Source organism: Scyliorhinus torazame, chromosome 7 (assembly GCF_047496885.1).
Source record: "Scyliorhinus torazame isolate Kashiwa2021f chromosome 7, sScyTor2.1, whole genome shotgun sequence".
In the NCBI taxonomy this organism is placed as follows: domain Eukaryota; kingdom Metazoa; phylum Chordata; class Chondrichthyes; order Carcharhiniformes; family Scyliorhinidae; genus Scyliorhinus; species Scyliorhinus torazame.
In genome coordinates, this window is record NC_092713.1 from 134301427 (window position 1) to 134326130 (window position 24704).

The 24704-nt window shown below is 45.8% G+C and overlaps 1 protein-coding gene across 2 annotated transcripts in view; it reads left to right on the forward strand.

Annotated features, from left to right (window-relative positions):
• uap1 (UDP-N-acetylglucosamine pyrophosphorylase 1) overlaps positions 1–24704 on the forward strand; it is an 80234-nt gene that overhangs the window by 25714 nt on the left and 29816 nt on the right. For both annotated transcript variants that reach the window (XM_072511514.1, XM_072511515.1), the window contains exons 2-7: positions 1185–1389; positions 3488–3663; positions 8076–8248; positions 13849–14042; positions 14163–14303; positions 17138–17326. In XM_072511514.1, coding sequence (XP_072367615.1) covers positions 1185–1389; positions 3488–3663; positions 8076–8248; positions 13849–14042; positions 14163–14303; positions 17138–17326 — 1078 coding nt within the window. The remainder of the gene's footprint in view (positions 1–1184; positions 1390–3487; positions 3664–8075; positions 8249–13848; positions 14043–14162; positions 14304–17137; positions 17327–24704) is intronic.

A 24704-nucleotide genomic window follows, 5' to 3' on the forward strand; every position in this document is an offset into this window, starting at 1 on the left:
CCCCCAGTGTGGAAGCCTGGATAAATGATATGGCAGGGTTTATCAAGTTGGAAAGGATAAAGTTTGCCTTGAGAGGGTCTGTGCAGAGGTTCTCCAGGCGGTGGCAACCGTTCCTGGAGCATTAGATGGAGTTTGGTCGACAGCAGCAGCAACCCAGGGTGGTGGGGGGGGGGGGGGGGAGGGGAGAGGGGGGAGGGGGGGGGTATCTCTTTCTGGGTGGGGGGGGAAGAGGGAGGGATAGGTAAGGGGCGGTTCTTCGGGGGGGCATCTGAGCAAGAAAATACATAAACGATCCGGAAAACTGATATGTACGGGAGGAATCCAATGTACAAAGTTCTGTATCATAATGATTTGCCATGTTTATGTCTTGCTATGCGAGATTTTTCTTCTTTTTTGTTACGGGGTGGGGGGGGGGGGGTTGTTTATATGGTTGAAAATTCTGTTGAAAATTCTTAATAAACATATTTATTAAAAAAAAGGAAATGCATTCCAACTATCTGGCATCAGTAGTGAATATGATGACATAGACGTTGCAGTCAGCTGCGATTGAACAGTGCTTCATTATACTTGCAGCTACCTATGAACTGAAAAATATTAAGAGGTGATTATAACTTCTCCCACACACTGGCAGTTGAAGTTTAGTAGGAGATCTGTCCCATCCTATTCCCACAAACTATAGTTTTCAATTGCAGGTGTCAAGGACATTTGCCCAAAGATTGGGTTCCGATTAAATCATTTGGACCCAACTGTCATTTTAGCGTTGATGTCAGTAAGGATGTGATTGCATCTTTCCTGACGTGCCGAAGCTTGGAAAAATGGAGAAACAGCCAATTTTCCACTTGGAGTTAAATATCCAAGCTTGCCACAATCTTACTGTGCCTAACTGAATAATTTCCTCATTCTCTGACACTTGATTGCTGTTTATTCTTTATTTCTTTCATTATGTTTCCATCACTACAGTTAGTTCACCATTTGCAATTTTCTCACAAAGCTATTTTTTGGTTTGCAATCTCCAAAAGCCTTACATTAAAATTATACTTTGATTCCCCTTTGTTCTGTTCGACCAGCAATTTTCTTTTTGCTGGTTTAATGATGAGCTATTATTGTTAAGTACCATATAAGTGCTTATTTCAGTATGTATAGGGAAAAAACAAATCCATTTTCTGATCTTTGTTTTTCCTCAGGTCTTCTTCGAATCTCAGAAAACAAAGTAGCTGTATTGCTTTTAGCTGGTGGACAGGGAACACGCCTTGGAGTATCCTATCCTAAAGGAATGTACAATGTTGGTTTACTTTCAAGAAAAACTCTCTTCCAAATTCAAGCTGAACGTATTCTGAAACTTCAGCAGTTGGCTACAGAGCAGTTTGGTCACAAATGCACTATTCCATGGTCAGTATGTCTATCCGATTTTAGTATTTTTACTCTTGTACGTGTTTAAATGTACAGATGAGATTTTGAATGAAGGGTATTCCTTTCAGCTGCACAATTAAAAGGATCACTGAAGTGGATGTAGATTGAATTCAGTTTGTCTTAATTGATTCAGTCATAGCTTTTGTGCTTGTTACAATGTTACTTCAGCTGTATGAAATTGGCTTCCATGCCAAATATGGAAACAATTGCATGGCTCCAAGGATAGGGAGGGGAGAAAAGACATGTAGAGATCCCTTGCAGAACCTTTGGATACACTTGCGTAATCAGTTTAACGTGGGGTTAATTAAGGATGGTGACTAGTCACATTTTTTAATGAATTCTCTGCTTTAATTCATGGCCCCTTACTGTAGATCTTATGGGGAATAAAATGGTTGTTAGTGTAGGAGTGATTCTGGATGAGAAAATGTACCTTCCATTTTGAGGATTTACTTTTATTTGCACTAGTTATTTTTTTGGCTTCTGTTTTTGATGCAAATGGCTCCCAGTGTTTTAGTGGTTTTATTTTCTCTGTAAATAGCTTCCTCGATTAAGTAGAGAACTGTCTTCAGTTTGTTTCAGCTGCTGGCTTTATCGTAGGCTGCCATATATTCTCCTTACCTTTGAAAGATGCAAAAGGGTCACATGGCTAAATTATAAACTTTGTGACTTGGGGTAGAGCTTGTAGATAGTCCTGTTCCCAAACACTTCTTGTCCTTGTCTTGGATGGTTGAGGTCACTGGTTTAGAAGGTGCTGTTGAAGGATCCTTGGTGAGTTACTGAGAATTAATTGGTTTTATTCTGAATCTAAAAATATACTCTGCGCCTTTCCACAGAGATCTTGGCCGGGATTCTGCAAAATCCCGGCTAGGTGTTGACTCCAGTGTAAACACCGGAGTGTTTCATGACGGTGTCAACAAGCCTCTTGGCCCAGCGATTCAGTGGCCCACAGGGAGCCAGCAAGGCGCCAGAGTGCAGCACGCAATTCCAGTACTGATATGCAGCCCTGTACTGTCAGCGTGAGTCCGCGGCGGCCGTTTCCGCGCAAGCGCACAGCGGCCATTTCCATGCCGACGCATCCGCGTGGTAGCCGTTTCCACGCCGGCGTCGTAGTGACACAGCGGCCTGGCGCAAACGAAGGTAGGCCCCCCGCGGATCACGCGCACCAGCCAATTGGTAGCCCCCGATTGTGGGCCTGGCAGTCGTGGAGGCCCCCACCGGAATCTGACACGCCCGTCCCCTTCCACCAGGATGGGCAGTGGGGCTGTAGGTCCGAGCTCCCGCCAGGTGGAACCAGGTTGGAACCACGCCGGCAGAATTCGGCGGGAACTCGGTGGGTCAATCGCAAAGAATCACCGCGGGGACTATTGCCCCGCGCCGGTCACCCGAGAATCGCGTCCCGACATCGGAGCAGCGTGGCGGGCATTTCCAGCGTCACCGGCGATTCTCCGACCCGGCACGGGCTCAGAGAATCCTGGCCCTTGTTTCTATACAATGGCCTTTTAATTGGATTCAAACCAAATTTTAAAACACAGCTGCTTTTTGCAAGATTTATTTTCTTGTGAAAAGTACTTTGGAATATGCCATTTTTACTTTCTCAACTTGATTAGACAAACATTTATTTTTAAATTTAGAGTACCCAAATACTTTTCTTCCAATTTATGGCAATTTAGCGTGGCCAATCCACCTAACTTGCTCAGCTTTGGGTTGTGAGGGTGAAACCCATGCAGACACTGGGGGAATGTACAAACTCCACACGTACAGTGACCCAAGGCCGGGATTCGAACCCGGGTCCTCAGCGGACCACTGCGCCATGTGCCGCCCTTTGATTAGACATACTTAATGGATATGACATTCTTCATTCTGTCGAAGAGCATTGTTGATTGAATCATCAAATATTACTTTTGTCATATATTATTACTCTATGATGCCTGTTATTTTCAGATCAATATGCTGTAGTATGCTGATGCGCCGGACATCTTTCTGGATAATTTTAATATTGCTCAAATGTCTTTTTTTAATTGAACCAATAGATTAGACTTTTATTTTTTATTCTTTTGCCGTTTAAAATAATTCTTAGGTATATCATGACAAGTGGCCAGACAATGGAATCTACGGAAACGTTTTTTGCTAAAAATAGCTACTTTGGCTTGGAGGAAGGAAATGTCATCTTTTTCCAACAGGGAATGTTGCCGGCCATGACGTTTGATGGGAAAGCCATCCTTGAAGGAAAAAGCAAAATTTCAATGGCACCAGGTTGGTTAAAAACTTTGGGGAGAATTGCATGCATACGGTTGGTTCAATATTACAACTGGGTTTAGATGAATCATAGAATCATAGAGTTTACAGTGCAGAAGGAGGCCATTCGGACCATCGAGTCTGCACCGGCTCTTGGAAAGAGCACCCCACCCAAGGTCCACACCTCCACCCTATCCCCATAACTCAGTAACCCCACCCAACACTAAGGGCAATTTTGGACACTATGGGCAATTTAGCATGGCCAATCCACCTAACCCGCACATCTTTGGACTGTGGGAGGAAACCGGAGCACCCGGAGGAAACCCACGCACACACGGGGAGGATGTGCAGACTCCACACAGACAGTGACCCAAGCCGGAATTGAACCTGGGACCCTGGAGCTGTCAAGCATTTGTGCTATCCACAATGCTACCGTGCTGCCCCAGAAGAATGCATGCTTGGTCATAGCTGCCCTCGTCCCCTTGTCCAAAATGAATCAAGGTGGAACGTGTTACATCTTCCACAAAATAACATTTATATGTTGAGCAGTTTTCATAAAGACATAACTAATGGCAGCTTTTATTTGCTTTTTAATTTAAAAAAAACATCATTGAACGTTATCAGAATGCTTTATGATATTAATTAAAATTGTTCAGGTAAGTAATAGGAAGGCAGGAGTAAACTATTCTTTCCTCAAGCCAGTTCTACTATTCGGTTAGATCATTGCTGAGGTATTTATCTGACTTTGCTCCATATCCCTTGATAATTTTGACAAATGAAAATCTCCATGTTAAACACTGCAATTCATTTAACATCCGTAGAGTTTTGAGAGAGAACTCCAGATTTCCATATTTTTTGATCCCAGACCAGACCCCAACAGTGACTAGGATACTGGACAGATACCCCAATATTTTATTTTAAATTTGTAAGACTGTGAGGAAAGGATACCTGGGGCGTCATTCTCCGACCCCCCAGCGGGTCGGAGAATGGCCGTTGGCCGCCGTGAATCCCGCCCCCGCCGGTTGCCGAAGTCTCCGGTACCGGATATTCGGCGGGGGCGGGAATCGGGCCGCGCCGGTTGGCGGGCCCCCCCGCTGGATTCTCCAGCCCGGATGGACCGAAGTCCCGCCGATAAATTGCCTGTCCCGCCGGCATAAATTAGAGTACCTATTTACCGGCGGGACAAGGCGGCGTGGGCGGGGTCCTGGGGGGGGCGCGGGGCGATCTGACCCCGGGGGGTACCCCCACGGTGGCCTGGCCCGCGATCGGGGCCCACCGATCCGCGGGCGGGCCTGTGCCATGGGGGCACTCTTTCCCTTCCGCCTCCGCAACGGTCTCCACCATGGCGGAGGCGGAAGAGACTGCGCATGCACAGGAAACTGTCAGCGGCCGCTGGCGCTCCCGCGCATGCGCCGCCCCGACATGTCATTTCCGCGCTAGCTGGCGGGGCAACAAAGGCCGTTTCCGCCAGCTGGCGGGGCGGAAATCCCTCCGGCGTCGGCCTAGCCCCTCAATGTTGGGGCTCGGCCCCCAAAGATGCGGAGCATTCCGCACCTTTGGGGCGGCGCGATGCCCGTCTGATTGGCGCCGTTTTGGGCGCCAGTCGGCGGACATCGTGCCGTTTGGGGAGATTTTCGCCCCTGGTTCCTGGTGTGATTTCATGAAAAAAATAATGGTATAGCTAGGAATAAACTTTATTCCTAACACAATATTAAAATATCTTTAACATCACACCAGAAAATAACTTCCAATTACCCCTTAAATAATGCTAATCAAAACAGTGAATACAGAAACCCCTAACTGCTATCTTTATTCCCACTCAAACAATTAAAAAAACATCTCAGCTCTCAATCCACTGTTAAAATACAGTTAGCACCCAGGAATACCTACTGTAAAGAGATGTTCTTTGAGACTGTTTTAAAGGAAAGACCTGAATCCTGTCAGAACCATGCAGAAATTCTGGCAGTATTTCTTCCAGAAGCTGCTTCCTCTGTTTTCCGCTCACCACCTTATCAGACCATTCTAAACTGCTTGGAAAGACTGCTAATCTACCTACAGACATATCTTTAAGTGAACAGCAGTGAGAGAAAATTGCTTGACGTCTGCTCACAGTTTCATCTAGAACTCAACTAAACTTGTTTTTCTGCAAAAAATGACTGATACCGTAGCTCTATCCAGTAATTACATAATCTTACCAAGCTGAAATCTAACTAACTCCACAGGGAATCCCATTAATCCAAACAATGCTGCATTAGCTCAAGCTTTTTCCGATGCCTGAACTGCACCCCTGGCTCTTAAAACCCTTTAAGCCAAGATTATTTTAAAACATGGCTGCTGCAGCAGTCACATACTAATTCAGGAATTTAACACTTATGGTACCAAATACCTATAATACAATATATCTGAAATTCTTGAAATTCCTACATTCATTACAATGTGTGCAAGAATTGCTCCCTCGTTTTGAAATAAATATCGAAAATGCTGGAAACACTCAACAGGTCTATGAGAGAAATGTTTCAGTTCAATGATCTTTCACCGAGAAAGTTAGAACTAGGTTTTGAGTAAGGGAAGGGTGGGAACAAGAATAAATGGAAGGTCTGTGATAAGATTCAGGTTCTTAATTTTGTTCAGTTTTGCTCTCATTTCAAGATTATGCCTTCTTGTTCTGGATTCCCTCATCTGAAAAAAATCTCTCGCTTGCTTATAACTTATTGAATCCCTTTATCATTTATAATATCTTAATTTTATCATCCCTTGACTTTCTAAACTGAATGAAATATGAGCCAGTTTTGTGAGCTGTTGTCAATTTAACCCTTTACCGAATGAATCTATGCTGTATTCTTCTAAGGCCAATAAATCTGTCCTTAGATTTATTGCCCTAATTTTCACACAGTGCTTGACATAAGGTTTAACCCTAACTCCATACAGCTGAAGCAGCTCTTCTTCACTTTTGTATTACAACCACTTGAATAAAGGCCAACTTCCATTAGCCTTTTTTGATTATTTTTTATACCATCGCACAAACTTTTAAAAATTTGTGTACTTGGGCACCTAAATTCACCTGCTGCTTCACAGGTCTTGATCTCCTGTCTTGGTAGTGAAAAAAATAACCCCACTTCACCACTCTGAACTGCATCTGCTTTAGCTTTGTCTACTCCTAACTCTGCAAAAAGTAACGGAACTATTATCCTTTTAAAATCCCAGATCACTTGATTACATTCTAAAGTCAGTTCAATATAGAGTATTACTGGCACTGTGGATCCCTTTGTGGTTGTGATATTTCGGTATAGTATAAATTTGTCAACTTGGATTGTTTGAATGTCTGCTATAACCTTTGAAAAAGAACCACTATTGTGCAATAATATGAGGATGAGAATTCATAGAATAGAATCCCTTTAGTGCAGAAGGGGGCCATTTGGCCCATCGAATCTGCACTGCCTATCTGAAAGGGAACCCTACCTAGGATCAGGACCCCATCCCTATCACCATGACCCCACTTAACGACTTGGACACTAAGGGGTAATTTAGCATGGCCAATCCACCTAGCCTGCACATCTTTGGACTGTGGGATGAAACTAAAGCACCCGGAGGAAACCCACGCAGACACTGGGAGAAAGTGCAAACTCCAGTCACCCAAGGTCCAAATTGAACCCGGCTCCCTGACACTGAGAAGAAGCAGTGCTGACCAATGTGCCACCGGCCCACCCAAATTATCTTGAGATTTATATCATTGCCTCTAATGCTAGAAAACCCTTGTTCTTATTAATCTTTCCTGGGTCATGGGCAATGCTGGCTAGGCCAACATTTTTTATTGTCCACCCCTAATTGACCTTACTTAACAAGGTGATGATGAACTGCAGGCCATGTGACCTAGGTGCACCCACATTGCTGTTTGGGAGTTCCAGGATTTTGACTCAGCGACAGTGAATGAAGAACCATATAGTTCCAAGTCAGAATGCTGCATGACTTTGAGGGGAACCTGCAGGTGGTGGTGGTCCCATGCATCTGCTGCCCTTGTCCTTCCAGGTGGTAGAGGTCGGGATTTTTAAGCTGCTGTCGAAGGAGTCTTGGTGATTTGCTGCAGAGCATCTTGTAGATGTTGCCACTGTGTGTTGGTGGTGGAGGGAGTGCATTTTGAAGGTAGTGGATGGGGTGCCAATCACCTGGACTGCTTCTCTTCTATCAATATCTACAAATGGTCTTATAGAATTGCCTGTTCTTGCAACACCACCAATAGTCACTGGGTGGCCCTGTAGCCTTACTTACCAGCCGTTTTGCAACAACCATGCTGTTTATGGTGTTGCATTTATCCCCAATATTTTGAAATTTAGCCAAGTTTCACATTCAAAATATATAGAATATAAAGCTGGCAGTTGTACTATATACATTTCAAGAGATGTTGATGTTATATAAAATACTCTGTTTCACAGATGGGAACGGGGGTCTTTATCGTGCACTTCGAAATCAGAAGATTGTGGAGGATATGGAAAAACGAGGCATTGGTTTTATTCATGTGTACTGTGTGGACAATATTCTTGTTAAAGTTGCAGATCCAACATTTATTGGCTTCTGTGTGAAGCAGCACGCTGACTGTGGAGCCAAGGTATGTATATATTTTAAAACTCTGCTCAACATCTTTTGGCACCCTAAACTTGCTGTACAGTCCAGTTTATAACTTACTCCGGCAAGATGTCTACCCCCATGGTAGACATAAAAGATCTCACAGCAGAGAGAGCAGGGGATTTGTTAAGGAACACCTAAATATATTGATTGGACCATTTTTTCACTACATTTTATGAGACCTTGCTATGAGAAAAATTGGCTGGTGTACTTCCTATTTTACAAGTGAAACTGCTCTTCACAGGTACTTAATTAGCTGTATAATTTTGGTTGACCTGGGACCATGAAATGCACTATATAAATGCAAGCTCTTTTTCCTATCTTATTTTGTTGGTTTTTCTCTAAAATATAGACCTGTAGTTATAAGTTTCTGCCCACCGTTACAAACCTAAACGTGGATGAACGGTAAAGTTTATAGATCCGTGCCTTAGAGGCATGAGGCCCAACTTTAACTCTGTGTGAAGAAATCTTTATCAGCTGCTGGATAGGCCTCAGCTGCAATATTATGTTCAATTTTGGGAGGAAGTCAAGGCCTTCAGCAGAGCAGAGGAGATAGCCAGAATTATATCATCGATGTTGGACTTTGGTTATGAAGAAAGAGCAGAAAGTTGAAATTGTCTCCTTGAAACAGAAGATTGAGGAAAAACTGTTTCTGCTGATATGAGGGTCTGTAATCCAAGGAAACAAGATAATTAGTAAAGGAACCCGAAGGGAAGTGAAGAATTTCTTTTTTATACAGCAAATTATCTGGAATGCACAGGCTGAAGTTGTGGTGGAAACGGATTCAGTAGTAACTTTCAAAAGTATGATGAACAATGTATAATTTTTATATATATATATATATATTTGTGTATATATATATATATATATATATATTTATTTATATATGCCTAGAAATCTGGGTGGGTTTGTTTATATGTATATACATTTTAATGGGTTATTACAACACCCTGAAGTTAGAAAGAGATTAATAAGGGATTCAAAATTAGTAATTTGGGGGGGTGAAAACAAAGTAGAAAAACAGGGCTGCACGGAATGACATTGATCAAGAGACACAAACCGGATCTGAGAGACATTTCATTTAGTGTGTGTCAGAGAGGGAAGACTGGGTTTCTCAACTTTGAAAAGAAAAATGGGACGGTAATTAACTTAATAGTCAATTATGGGACTCAGTAATGTGATCAGTTCTGTGGTGTTGCTACTGAAAGTGAGTTTGAAGCATGGGGCACGATGTAATGGAAAATTTCTAAAGTGTCACTTCAGGCAGGTTTGGCTGGTAGGTTCTGCCTGGCTCTTTCACTTTCCTCCACAGCTTTAAAAAAAAAGGTTAGGATCTTTCAAGACAGATTTCACTCTGGAATCTGGCTTGTCCAGTATCATCATCCACTGGGATTATCACAAAGGGAACTGGAAAGTTGAAATTATGGGCCTGTGGGATAAAGGTGCTGGGGTAATGGGGTTAATTTGATAGTTCTTTCAGAAAACTGTAACAGGAATGATGGGCCTAATGGCTTTTTGTGCGGTATGATTCTAGAGCATATCTTAAATATTGGGTGCAAGAAAAAATTAATCCCCAAATATGCTGTGAATGGAAAGGGCCTTTACATGTGAGAAAAAAATGATACGTGGCATTGTTCTTGGCCTATTAAGACAGCTTAGCAGCAGCCGGTATCTGACAATAACAGTTGTCAGTGTTGAGTGGTGCATTCTTTGGTTGGAAACAATGCAGGCCTGAGAATTCTGTTGGCTTCCTGGAGAAAAAGTGTCATAGATTTCTGATGAATTCACAATAGTTCATTCCATGCAAAAGCAGGTTTCTGTTTTCCAGTTGAAATGGATGAGCCCCTCAGCAAAAAAATGTAATCTTGAGCAAAACGATTTAGCCCCAATTCAGTTCCTTTGATGGATTTTCTAGGCATGATCCTTCCTTTTGCTAGGTGGAATGGCTTTGGTCTTTGTATCCCAGACTAACTGCCCTTTTGAATCAAGAGCCAGTTCCTATCATGTGATAACAGTATCCCTCGACAGAGTTCTCCAGTCTTTGGGATTCCCTGTTCCCGTCGGCAGTGCACCACTGCATGGCATGCAGATTTTCTGATGGCGTGGGCTGGCTTCAGTGGGAAACCCCATTGACAAGATGTGGGAGTAGAGAATCCTGCCGCCAGCAAACACCGCACCACTGAGAAACAAGCTGCCAGGGGACCACGTATTATGGGCCAGGGTTTAGAGAACACCAAAGTATATCATGGGAGTTCACCTGACCCACAACCTTGAATAGATTTTGGTATGGGAAGCACAAGGGCCCACTTTACAGGTGTGATGCAACAGAGATCTAAAGTATTTTTAAACAAAAGAATGTTTATTCTATGAATCCAGTTAACATTTTATAAACACACAGTAAACATCTTATCAACTACCAACACTGATACCCCCCCCCAAAGATACAGTACTCTTGGTAACCCATAGTAACTTTCCTAACAACAGCCATAAGTCAAAGACCCTTTTTAACAAAGGCATTAGGTTTGCATTCCTTACAGAAACAGGTATTACATTGAAATCATCACGTGATCTGCAGACATTCTTTAGCATGCAGAGAGAGAGACCAAAATACACCTTGGTTTGAATGCAGCTCTCCAACTGAAAACAAAACTAAAACTCAGAGCCAAAAACATCTTCCAGCTCAAAACAAAAGTAAAAAGCAGAGCCAGAGCCCAGTCCACCCACACTGACATCACTGCAGCCACTTGAGAAGACAAACATTTCTTAAAATGAAATTTTCAGTCCTCTGTTTCCATTGTGTACACAATGGACTGATGGCTAAGCTATTTTTCTCATAATGGAGGATGTTTGATATCCTATGAACATTACAGTTGAGGATTGCTTTCAAATGTCTTTTATTTGTAATTCTATCTTCATGGGGCCAGCAAAGTCTAACAGCCTTTGTTAGTTTAGTTTTGGTCTCTGCAACTGGAATGGAGAGGGACAATCATCAACACCTGGGAAGGCATTTACATTTTGAGTAACTTTTTAGAGATGTGCCCAGCCATGTCAGTTCTGTGATCTGTACAAAGCACACAAGTCACTTGACCATTTTCATTCTGTTCTTTCAAAAAGTAGAGTGTCTAACTTTTATAAATATATGGACATATTACACTAGCGTAATGAAAACCCTTTTTGTTTAAAGGGTTGAGAACCAGAAGACAAAGTGATGGGTAAAATGACTTTTAGGTAGTGAGTGGCTGCGAACTGGAATGCACTGCCTGAAAGGGAAGTGGAGGAAGATGCAATTGAGGCTTTCAAAAGGAAATTCGCTAAACATATTATGGGGGAAAAAAATTATAAGATTATGGGGCAAGGGTGGGGCAGTAGGTCAAATTGATCTTGCATAGAGCCCGCAAGGGCTGTAATCATTCTTTTTTTAAATTAATTCTTGGGGATATGGGCATCCCTGGTTGGGCCAGCATTTGTTGCCCATCCCTAATTGCCCTTGAATTGAGTGGCTTGCTAGACCATTTCAATGGGTGGCAGTTAAGAGTCAACCACATTGCTGTGTGGGTCTGGAGTCACATGTAGTTTTCCTTGCCTGAAGGACATTAGTGAACCAGATATTTTTTAAGACAATCAACAATGGTTTCATTGATCATCATTAGACTTTTAATTCCAGATTTTTATTGAATTCAAATTTCACCATCTGCTATGGTGGGATTCAAACTTGGGACCCCAGAGTATTAATCTGGATTACTAGTCCAGTGACAATACCACTACACCACCACCTCATGCAATGGATGCAGCTAAAATATATGCAAGTATTTTGATATTTGAACATAATCTTGCATATTCAGCAGCTTTTTTTATGCTTCCTTTAATTCATGGTGTCAATATATGGGTATACGTGATCAGATCATTTGTAGACTAGGGGCCTGATTCAACTAATTGGGAACAAAGTCCCGTAGTGAGTGTGTTTAGCCGCAGTCCCGTACCGAGTGCGTTTAGCCACAGGTTTCCCGGCACTCACAGCACCGAGAAACACATGGCTACACAACACGATAAGGGGCCTCAGTAGGGAACGTGTGGCCGAGGCCACGCAGAGCCCAGTTTTGTACACTGGGAGCTCAGCTCGCCGAATTCCCCAGTATAGCGAGAGTACTTGCCGATCGGGCACTCCCGGCCCGATTGGCACATGCGGAAAATGCCAACATGGCAACTTGACAGTGCCAGGCTGCACTGCCAGAGTGGCACTGCCAGGGTGCCCAAATGGCACCAGCAGTGCCAGGGCACCACCCTGCCCAAAGGGTATGTAGCTGGGGGCATCCGTTCCCCTGGGAGTCACTGACAAGTGCCGTTCCATCTGGTCCCTATTTGTGGGGATCAGTGCTGAATGGCGCTCGCTCGAGGGCTCCGAGGTGAAGGGATGAATCCCAAAGCCTCAGGCACCTCTGGAATCTGCATATTACAGTAAGGCTTGCTGTCTCGCAGTAATATGCAGATTTGCCCAAAAAATGACCCCGCCCACATCGGGTTTACATCACAATGTGTCGCAAAATTGCATTGGATCTCGCGAGGCGTTGCAAGCTAGGCAGATCCTTGGAGCAGGGTCTCCTGACTTTATCGGCCATGCTGTGTCACGGCGAGTTGAATGGGTGGTGTGTGCCTGCTCGTTTTTGTATGTAGCTCCTTTAATAATTGGCTGGCCTTGGATTCATCTTTATTGCACCAGCAAGCTGCGGTGCCCTTTCTGCAGCCTGACATATAATTGGCTGGCTCCAATACTGAGCTGCCAACAGATAATCGGTGGTGAGGGATGAGAGACCATCATTGGGAGGAGGTGGACAAACAGGCAGAACATAGTGATATTTGCTTTTGTACACCCACACTCTTGGTTCTCCTGGCCCCAATAAAACAAAATAACTTGAACCATTTTGTGTACCGGCTCCAGCATTGCTCGCCAGCTGGTCCAAATGGGTGGAATGTGCCCAGCACCTGCTTTGCCCATTTGTCCTCAAAAATTGGAATTTGTGTTAGGATCCTTATTTGCATAATTAATGAGCACCATCTCTTTGGAGTGGAGGGAAATGGCGGGATATGGGATAGGTCAAGGGACAAGGTAATAAATGCAGCATTCCCATTTTAGGCCCCACACTACTCCGTTTTCAGTGGGCAATTCAAGCCTTAGCATCTCTCGGCTTTGAGAGGGAAATCCACACAACAATTGTCACCTTGAGGATATATATTTTTAAAAATATTTACTTCAAACATTTTGACCACGTTTCCTACTGTGATTATGCAAATGCATATTTCAATGCAGGCCAAGTGCTTATGTTGGGTCCCAGTCATTTTATATGCTTTCTCCAAGATTTTCATGTTTCAGTGGTGTGACCAAAATAAATGCAAACGTAAATTTTACATATGTAAACTTAGTGTAATGGGGATGCTTAAAGGGGGATTATGTGGTTTGCAATCTTGGCTAAATGTCTACAATTTATTGATCTTTGTTCCTGCTGTTATGAAATATTCCAGCTGCCTATGATTGAGTAAAGCAGCACTGAAAACTGCGTTCTTGTGATATTTTGTGTTTAAATTCAGGTAGTAGAAAAGACCAATCCAACTGAGGCTGTTGGTGTTGTTTGTAAAGTCAATGGCCTGTATCAAGTTGTGGAATACAGTGAGATCGCCCTAACTACAGCACAGAGAAGGAATGCTGACGGGCGGCTAACATTCAACGCAGGGAACATATGCAACCACTTCTTTACACTGAAGTTTTTAAAGAACATTGTTAAGTAAGTTATTGCATTTGGGTTTATTCTATGAAATATGATTGCTTTCAGACACCATTATGCAAATGCATTTGACTGTTTCCATGCTACGGAATTAGTTGAAGTTTTCTTTTTCTCTATCAGAGATTATGAACCCAAATTGCGACACCATGTTGCGCAGAAGAAAATTGCTTTTATTGATGATCGCGGCCAGCAAATTAAACCAGACCGTCCGAATGGAATCAAATTGGAAAAATTTGTATTTGACATCTTTCAGTTTTCAAAGTAAGTTTTCTTGCAAATAACAATCTCTTTATAAATGTTCTCTTTCTCCTCTTAAGTGATGACACATGCTTTGGTGTGGTTCATTCAATACCCTGGCCATGTTGCCCTTTACAAAAGAGTCTAGTTAATGAACATCAACAACTATTTGACTATAGGGGCAGTAGAGCCTTATCCGCTCCTGAACCTCCCTGACATAAATGGCTTAATACGCCCATCAGCCCTTTTACCCTCAGCCAGTGGAAGAATCTGATGGATAAATACATTGATCCAGTGTGTATTTTGTCATCTAATTGAGACACTTGCATTCCCATTTATTTAAAACGTAATCTATTCTTCTGCACTCATTAAACATAATTTATAGGACTACAATGGGTAGGAAAATCAGCAATACCATCCAGAAGCCCGTGTTACTGAGTTTCCCTTTCAGTTTCTTTGGCCATGTTTGATTTGTTCCTATTTGTGTTCAACCCCCATTCTTTCTTCGTGATGAATGGAGAACCATTTTGAGCTATACTGATTTGCCATTCGCAACACTAGGTGGCAGTTAATACCAACTTTGGAAAGACAGTTCCTCGGATTTTGTTCAGATGATGTTTTCCTTAACTTATTATTATATTGTTTTGGTTTTGAAAATAGCCTTGCATCATTCAGACTTTTTTTAAAAGTGAGTCCTATTTTGCAACCAGAAAATACTATTTGCACTGCTGGCTGCACAAGAGCTGTGTTATTTATTCTACTCCATCAGCTTTTTTTTTTAATGTTGAGAGAGCGTGGGGAGCATAAGCTCCCTTTCTTAAAACTAAATAATATGGAAGTAAACTTTGTCAAATCGGAGTTCTATTATATCAAGTGTGAAGGAAGAGTGTTGAGACTTCATAGTAGAGGTGGCCTTGGCTTCAGTATCTTCGGAGTCAGCTCTGCAAACAAACTCCTGCGATATAGTATTGTTTTTGTGCTAAAAGCAGCCAAAACCAGTTCTTTAAATTTGCGCTGTGTGATGAATCCTTTGCCAAATACTAGTTCCTTTTGTCGATATAAATTTTATAATGTTTACATCCAAAATGGGACAAAATAGTGAGAAACTGCTAGACTTTGGGTGGGAATAAAATAGTATCCTCTTCCTGAATTCCACCTGTGATAATTTAAAGCACTGCATTGGAAGGGTTTTACTTTTGGATCCCATATTATTGTTCCCACCTCTACTTCCCATGAATGGTCTTTTTATTTTTTTGGGACATCAGGGGCGAGATTCTCCACTCCCGCACCGGTTGGGAGAATTGCCTGGGCCGCCAAAATTTCCCGGGACGCCGGTCGGACGCCCTCCCGCGATTCTCCCAAGCGGCGGGACCGGCCTGGTCGAGTTCCGCGGGCCGCAGGCCGGGGAATCGCCGGAGACACCGAAAATGGCGATTCTCCGGCACCCCCGCTATTCTCAGGCCCGGATGGGCTGAGTGGCCAGGCCAAAACGGCGGGTTCCCCCCGGCGCCATCCACACCTCGTCGCTGCCGTCGGGAACAGCGTGCGAACGCTGGGGGGGCGGCCTGCGGTGGGGCGAGGGGGGATCCTGCACCGGGGGGTACCTCAAATGTGGGGTGGCCCGCGATCGGTGCCCACCGATTGTCGGGCCGTCCTCTCTGAAGGAGGACCTCCTTCCTTCCGCGGCCCCGCAAGATCCGTCCGCCATCTTCTTACGGGGCGGACTTAGAGAGGACGGCAACCACGCATGCGCGGGGTGGCGCCGGCCACCCCGCGCATGCGCGGATGACGGCAGTTATGCAGCGCCAGCCGCATCATCTATGCGGCGCCGCCTTTACGTGGGTGACAAGGCCTGGCGCGGCCCCGATCCTAGCCCATTGTCAGGGCCTGAATCGGTCGGGATCGGGGCCGTTTCACGCCATCGTGAACCTCGACGGCGTTCACGACAGAGAATCCCACCCCTTGTCACCAGGACATGTGCGTGATTTTTCATAATTTTGAACCCTTGGTTAAGTTTAATTCTAGGTGTCATGTTGCACTCATCCAAGATGTGTACATTTGAGCATCATTTTCTAATGATTCTGTCCTAATGTTGCACCCCAATTGATAGGGATCTTATAGTATAAATTAAATTTGGTACTCAGCTGAGAATTTCTTTAAAGAACATTGCAGAGGTTCCCACACAACTTGTTTCAGTTGTTCACTGCACCTTTTACTATTTATAAATGCATAATGTTTCTCACCCAGCCAATTCATAGATCTGATTTTAAATATTCCTTTATCACTGGTAAGTTTTTCTTTAGCCTGGAGGAAAGTACCTAATCATCAAGTAGTTTAAATTTCCAGGGTTAGGAGGGAAGTAGGCTAATTGTTCACTAACGTATAATTTTGGACTATTGTAAGCTTTCCCATGTAACTGTAATTACGATCTATACTGTTTTTCCTTTTAGGTGTGGTATTTGGAATCACTTTCACATTATGCACAAGAATTAGGGGCAGCAGTAGGCCACTTGGCCACTTGCGCCCACTCTGCCATTTGATAAGATCATGGCTGCTCTGGTTTTTGCCTCATCTTCTCTCTTCCTATCTGTCCCATAACCTTTGATTCCCTTGTCACTCATCAAACTATCTAACTCAGCCTTGAATATATTCAATGCTCCAGCCTCCGTTGTTCTTTGCGGACGGGAATTCCACAGACTAACGACCGCACTGAAAGAAAGAAATTCTCATCTGTCTAAAATGGGAGACCCCTACATTTTAAGTTGTGTCTCCTCGTTCTTGACTCCTCGACAAGTCACTTGCATGTGAAGGGGCAATCCTAACTGTTTCTTAAATGTAATTAAAATATTTTTTCATAGGAAATTTGTAGTCTTTGAAGTCTTACGAGAAGATGAATTTTCTCCACTGAAGAATGCAGATAGTCAGAATGGGAAGGACACACCTACAACAGCATGCCATGCTCTGATGTCCCTGCACCATCGTTGGGTGCTAAATGCAGGTGGAAACTTTGTTGATGAAAATGGAACCAGGATTCCTGCAATTCCCAGGTATATAATTAAGCAATATTTCTACAATAAAATATACCTTTCTTTGGCAGCACCTCCCAAACCCGTGACTTTTACCAATTAGAAGGTCATGGGCAACATGCGCATGGAATGATCCCCACCTCTGTTTTTAACTTTGGTTTAAATAGAATAAAAAGGCAGTTCATGTAGCAACCAAAATCTCTGCACAAAGTTCTAGAGCAAATTTTAAGATTCTGAATGAAACTCTCAACAACTCGCCATGGCTCCTTTAGCAATGCCTCCCAAACCAGCAACCTCTACCACCTGGAAGTACAAGGGTAGCAGGATTATGTGAAGATGATCAGCACCAAATCTCCCTCCAAGTCTCATTCAAACTTTAACATTTTGTTGTTTCTTCTTGGTCAAATTCATGGAACGCTCTACGTAACCGGATTATGGAAGTACCTTGGCCACAGTGACTGCTGTGGTTCAAGAACAAAGTTTACACCATCTATTCAAGAACATCTAGGGATGAGCACTAAATATGGTCCTTGCCCAGTGATGCCTACTTTCCAAAAATGAATGTAAAAACATTGGGTGGGCAGATTAATTTATCTCTAATTACGCCCCATGACATTTTCCAAGTGTAAACTTCACCTTTTGGACTTCCATGGTGTGTTTCTATCTTCAAAGTGGGAATCATCTGTTGATATAAAATTGAAGGTAATCAAAAAAAATCTTCTTGGAGGTGATTACATTGGCTCCTGTAATAGAGCAATAGAAACCCTGTTTATACCTGTATCAGGGGCTACCTATTGTCTTCACCTACCTGCAGTATTTGTTCTGGAATCTTGTAAACATGCTAGATTGCGTCTCGAGATTGCTACAGAACAACAATATTTCATTGCATGAGCAATAACACCTGGAATAGAATCTGTTGTAGAATATAAAGACAAGCAGAGATTTCAAAATCATAATCTGTTTGAAAAGTTTTATAACTATTAGAACACAGATTGGATTATAGCCTTCAGTTCATTTGATACATGGTAGGTGCATCTTCATAGTAACAGTAGTTATTATTATGGATGCCAAAAGCTAAGATTTACCAAATGATGTTGCCTTTTAAAAGCCACTGTAACCATTGAGCATAAATGGATTATCACCAGAATCAAAACATCAACGATCAGGAAATCTTGGTGGAAATGTATGTGTTTTATATGCATATGTATGCTTTTGCATTCACATAAGTGGCTGTCATTGATAGTATAGCCAGAAACAATGACATTTAGGTTTTAATTTTGGTGGTAGCTTCCCAAACAACTGTTGATACATGAAATGTTTCCCATGCCCTGTGTGGCTTATTTGCTACCTCAATTTAATGATCCCTATGCATACATTATGGTAGTAGCCCATGGTAAACTTTCATGGTTCTGAGTTTTCATGAATTTTCCTGATTTCTCAAACTAACTAGAGTACATCATAATTAATGTGCATTTTTCTTTTGCAGTTTCCTTTACCCTATCATATGGAAACTTGAGCTTCACATTCCCATGTCTGTAAAGTAATTCCAGCAGTTAAAAATATTAGCTTTATTTTCCTCAAATGCCATGAACCTGCATTAAAAAGTCTGTTTGTTTGACTGCTGATAAATCGATATAATGCAATCCAGAAAATCTATCTTTATTATTTTTACAGAAGTTTAATACACAATGAATACTTGTTCATAATTCTTTTGATATCTTAATTCTGTTTGGGGTGCCCAGTATATGAAATGTCTACATTCTAACTCGTCATTTGAACAATAGAATAGTCAGTCTAGTTTATTACATTGTGCGTTGAAGTGAGAGAAAAAATCTTTTTTTTTTAAATTAGTTTTTATTCAAAATGTTTCAATAATTTTTACAAACCACTACAAAAAGAAAAACAACGAAAAGAAAACATAGCAATAAAACAGAAAACAACTTAACCATTTAACAATTTAACAAAACAAGGTGGGGTATCTGCCCTTTACAAATGAAATCCATCCACTGCCCAAACCAATCCTCCCCCTCCCCTCCACTCTCCCCACCCCATCTCTGGTTTGCTGCTGCTGCTGACCTCCACCTAACGTTCCGCAAGAAAGTCAAGGAACGGTTGCCACCCTCGGAGAACCCCTGCAAGGACCCTCGCCAGGCAAACTTTATCCTCTCCAACCTGAGAAATCCTGCCATGTCACTGACCCAAGCCTCCACGCTTGGGGGTTTCGCGTCCCTCCACATTAACAAGAGCCTTCTCCTGGCTACCAAGTAGGCAAAGGCCAGAACTCCGGCCTCTTTCGACTCCTGCACTCCTGGATCGTCTGATACCCCAAATATCGCTATGCCCCAGCTCGGTTTTACCTGAGTATCCAAGACCTTAGACACAGCCTTTGTGAAGCCTTTCCAAAATCCTGTAAGTGCCGGGCATGCCCAGAACATATGGACGTGATTTGCTGGGCTCCCTGAGCACCTCACACACCTGTCCTCCACCCCAAAGAACTTACTCATTCTCGCCACTGACATATACGCCCGGTGTACCACCTTAAACTGAATCAGGCTAAGCCTGGCGCAAGATGAGGAGGAATTGACCCTGCCCAGGGCGTCAGCATACAGGCGCTCATCCAGCTTCTCACCCAGCTCCTCCTCCCACATGCCCTTCAGCTCCTCCACCGAGGCCTCCTGCAGCTCCTGATATTTTTCCGATATCTTGCCATCCCCTACCCACACGCCCAAGACCACCCTGTCCTGTATATTCCGGGCAGGCAGCAGCGGGAATTCCCCCACCTGCTTTTTCACGAACGCCCGAACCTGCATGTACCTAAAGGTATTCCCGGGGGTAGCCCAAATCTCTCCTCCAGCGCCCTCAGACTAGCAAAAGTCCCATCATGAACAAGTCCCCCATCCTTTTGATACCCGCCCTATGCCAACTTAGGAATCCCCCGTCTATTCTACCCGGAACGAACCTGTGATTGTTCCATATCGGGGCCAGACTGAAGCCCCTGCCTCCCCCCTGTGCCGTCTCCACTGCCCCCAGATCCCCAATGTCGCCGCCACCACCGGGCTCGTGGTATACCACGTTGGCGGAAGCGGCAACAGTGCCGTTATCAGTGCCCCCAAGCTAGTATCTTTACAAGACGCCGCTTCCGACCGTTTCCACACCGCCCCCTCTCCCTCCATTACCCATTTCTGAATCGTGGAAATATTCGCTGCCCAGTAATAGCTACAAAAGCTCGGCAGCGCCAACCCACCCCCCGACTGCGCTCCAAGAACAGTCTTAACACGCGGGGTCCTGTTTCCCACACAAATCCCGTAATAATCCTATTTACCTGCTTGAAAAAGGACTTGGGGATGAGAATGGGTAGACGAACACAACCTGGGGAGGGTCATCTTTACGGGCTGCACCCTGCCCACCAGGGAAAGCGGCAGCATGTCCCACCTCTTAAAGTCCTCCTCCATCTGATCCACCAGCCGCGCTAAATTGAGCTTGTGTAGGACACCCCAACTCTTAGCCACATGAATGCCCAAGTAGCGAAAGCTCCTCTCCACCATCTTAAGCGGTAGCTCTCCCAGTCCCTTTTCCTGGCCCCTCGCATGTATCACAAAAAGCTCGCTTTTTCCAACATTCAGCTTATACCCCGGAAAGTCTCCAAAATCCCTAAGGATCTGCATGACCTCCCCCATCCCCTCCACCGGATCCGCAATGTACAGGAGCAGGTCATCCGCATACAGTGAAACACGATGCTCCTCCCCCCCCCGAACCAACCCCCTCCAGTTTCTGGACTCCCTCAGCGCCATGGCCAGAGGATCGATCGCCAGGGCAAACAGCAGGGGGGACAGGGGGCACCCCTGCCTCGTCCCTCGATGTAATCTAAAGTACCCCGACCGCAGCCGGTTCGTCAACCCACTCGCTACCGGGTTGGGTTACCACTACAACAATTTGACCCACCCTATAAATTCCTCTCCAAACCCAAATCTGCCTGACATTTCCCACAGGTACTCCCACTCCACCCAATCAAAGGTTTTCTCCGCGTCCATTGCCGCTACCACATCTGCATCCCCCCCCTTCCGAGGGCATCATGATCACATTCAGGAGCCTCCACACATTTGTATTCAACTGCCTGCCCTTCACAAACCCCGTCTGAAACTCATTGATCACTCCCGGGACACAGTCCTCAATCCTAGTGGCCAAAATCTTGGCCAATAGCTTGGCATTCACATTAAGGAGCGAAATCGGCCTTTAGGAGCCACATTGCAACGGGTCCTTATCTCGCTTGAGGATAAGCGAGATCAGAGCCTGCGACATTGTCGGGGGAAGGGTTCCCTTTTCCTTAGCCTCATTGAAAGTCCTCAACAACAGCGGACCAAGCAGCTCCGAGAATTTCCTATAAAACTCTACGGGATACCCATCCGGGGCCTTGCCCACCTGCATACCCCCTAACCCTTAGCCAGTTCCTCCATCTCAATCGGGGCCCCCAATCCCTCTACTCTCCCCTCCTCCATCTGTGGAAACCTCAGTTGGTCCAGGAACTGTCTCATCCCCAACCCCCCCCCCCTCCGGGGGTTCTGGCTCGTTCAATTTGCTGTAGAAGACCTTGTTAATCCTTGCCGAGCTCAGCACCGTGTTACCCCCCCATCTCTGGAATTCCCCCAATCTCCCTGGTCGCCTCTCTCTTCCGCAGCTGATACGCCAGCATCCTACTTGCCTTCTCCCCATACTTATGCACTGCTCCCTGTACCTTCCTCAACTGAGGCTCAGCCTTCCCCGTGGTAAGCAAGTCAAACTCCGCCTGCAGGCTCCGACGCTCCTTCAACAACCCCTCCTCGGGGGATTCCGCATACCTCCTGTCCACCCTAAGTATCTCCCCCACCAATCTCTCCCTCTCCATCCTATCCCTTTTCTCTCTGTGGGCCCTGACTGAAATTAGCTCCCCTCTGACAACTGCTTTCAGCGCCTCCCAGACCACACTCACCGAAACCTCCCCATTATCATTGGTCTCCATTTAGCTTTGGATACACCTCCCAACCAGCCCACAGACCTCCTCGTCCGCCAGTAGTCCCACGTCCATTCTCCACAGAGGGCGTTGGCCTCTCACCTCCCCCAGCCCCAACTCCACCCAATGCGGGGCATCGTCCGAGATCGCAATGGCCGAATACTCCACCCCCTCCACTCTCGGGATTAGCACCCTACTTACCACGGAAAAATCAATCCGCGAGTACGCCTTGTGCACATGGGAGAAGAAGAAAAACTCCTTTGCCCTTGGCCTGGCCAATCTCCACGGGTCCACTCCCCCCCCCCCCCCCCCCCCCCCAATTACCAAACTGCGTGACTCCAGATCCGGAATCCTACTCAACATGCGCTTCATGAACCCTGCATCGTCCCAGTTCGGAGCATACACATTCACTAGCACCACCCGGGCCCCCTGCAACCTGCCACTCACCATAACATACCGACCCCCTTTATCCGCCACAATGCCCGCCGCCTCAAATGCCGCTAGCGTGCTCACCAAAATTGCGACCCCCCCCCCTGTTCTTCGCATCCAGCCCTGAGTGGAAAACCTGCCCCACCCATCCTTTCCTCAGCCTGGTTTTATCCGCGATCTTCAGGTGCATTTCTTGTAGCATGGCTATGTCCGCCTTTAGCCCCTTTAAGTGTGAAAGCACACGGGCCCTCCTGACCGGCCCATTCAGGCCTCTCACGTTTCACGTGATAAGCCTGGTCGGGGGGCTACCCCCCCTCCCCCCCCGGGCTCTCCCCCTCCCCGCCCCCCACCGACTAGCCATCTTTTTTAGGCCAGCCACGTGCCCGCGCCCCCCGCACCCTCCAGCCCCCCAGCCAGAGGCTCCCTGTCCCGATTCCCCTCTTTAAGATCGATACCCCCTCAGTCAGCACAGCAGCATCCCAGCTCCCCCCTTTAACCCCCCCCAAAGTCAAGCGTTCGCTTACCACCACCGCCCCCCCATTGCACTCCCGTAAGTCAGCTGACTCATGCTGACCCCGGCCGCTCCCACCTCCACCTCCAATCCCCCTGTGGGTTCCCCTTACAAATCTCCAACCACCCCCTCCCCCACCTAAGTGGGGTAGAGAGAGTCACACCCCTACACCCCGTGTGAACAGAGAAAGAAAAACAAAACAAAGTACCGTACCCTCAAACCCCCAGCTTCAGGTGCCACCCCCACCATTTTGTGGGTAAACCACACTCCCTGTCTGGGCCGGCCCCACCTCCTGTGACGCAGCTCTTCCCATCTGCGACCTCGCCCAAAGCCTCAAGGGCCCAGGGCAAAGGGGCCACAAAAACACCAAAAAACACGGGGAAAACCCCAACATAACACCGCCCCCTCCCCCCCACCAACAACCCCCACAACATACTGCAGTCCATTAACTCGAATCCAGCTTCTCATTCTTGATGAAAGTCCACGCCTCGTCCGGCGTGTCGAAATAGTGGTGCCGGTCCTGATATGTAACCCACAGCCTCGCCGATTGTAACAGACCGAACTTCACCCCATTTCCGTGAAGGACTGCCTTGGCCCGGTTGAATCCCGCACATTTCTTGGCCAGCTCTGCACTCCAGTCCTGATAAATACGGATCTCGGTGTTCTCCCACCTGCTGCTCCGCTCCTTCTTCGCCCATCGCAGGACATACTCCTTGTCGGTGAAGCGGTGGAACCTTACCACCATAGCTCTCGGCGGCTCGTTCGCCCTCAGCCTCCTTGCCAGGACTCTGCACCCCATCCAGTCCCAGGGGCCGCAGGAAAGCCCCCATGCCCATCAGCGTACCCAGCATCGTGGTCACATATGCCCCAGCATCCGACCCCTCCACGCCTCAGGGAGACCCAGAATCCGCAGGTTCCGCCTCCTTGACCTATTCTCCAGGTCCTCCAGCTTCTCCTGCCATTTTCTGTGCAGCGGCCCGTGCGCCTCCACTCTAACCGTCAGGCCCAGAATCTCAGGCGTCATTCTCCGCCGGCGGGAGTCTCCGTTTTGCCAGCGCCCGGGGGTTTCCCGATGGCGTGGGGCTGCCCCACAATGGGAAACCCCATTGACCGGCCAGTGTTACGGAGACTCCCGCTGGCCGGTCGGGGCAGAAATGTGGCCGGGCGGGTAGGAGAATTTCGCCCCTCGTCATCATTATCAGAGGCCTTCTGCTGCACCTCCTTGATCGCCGTCCCCTGCATCTTCTGGGTCTCCACCAACCTTTCAATCGATGCCTTCATAGGGGCCAACATCTCCGCCTTTAAATCCGCAAAGAAGTTTCTTAAAAACTCCTGCTGCACCCGTGACCACTGGGCCCACGCTGCCTGATCCCCGCCAGCCGCCATCTTGCTTTTTCACGCCCGTTCTCCTCTCTTCTCCAAAGCCTCTTTTTTGACCGTCCCATTCCTAGTCCACTCCATACAGCTCACTG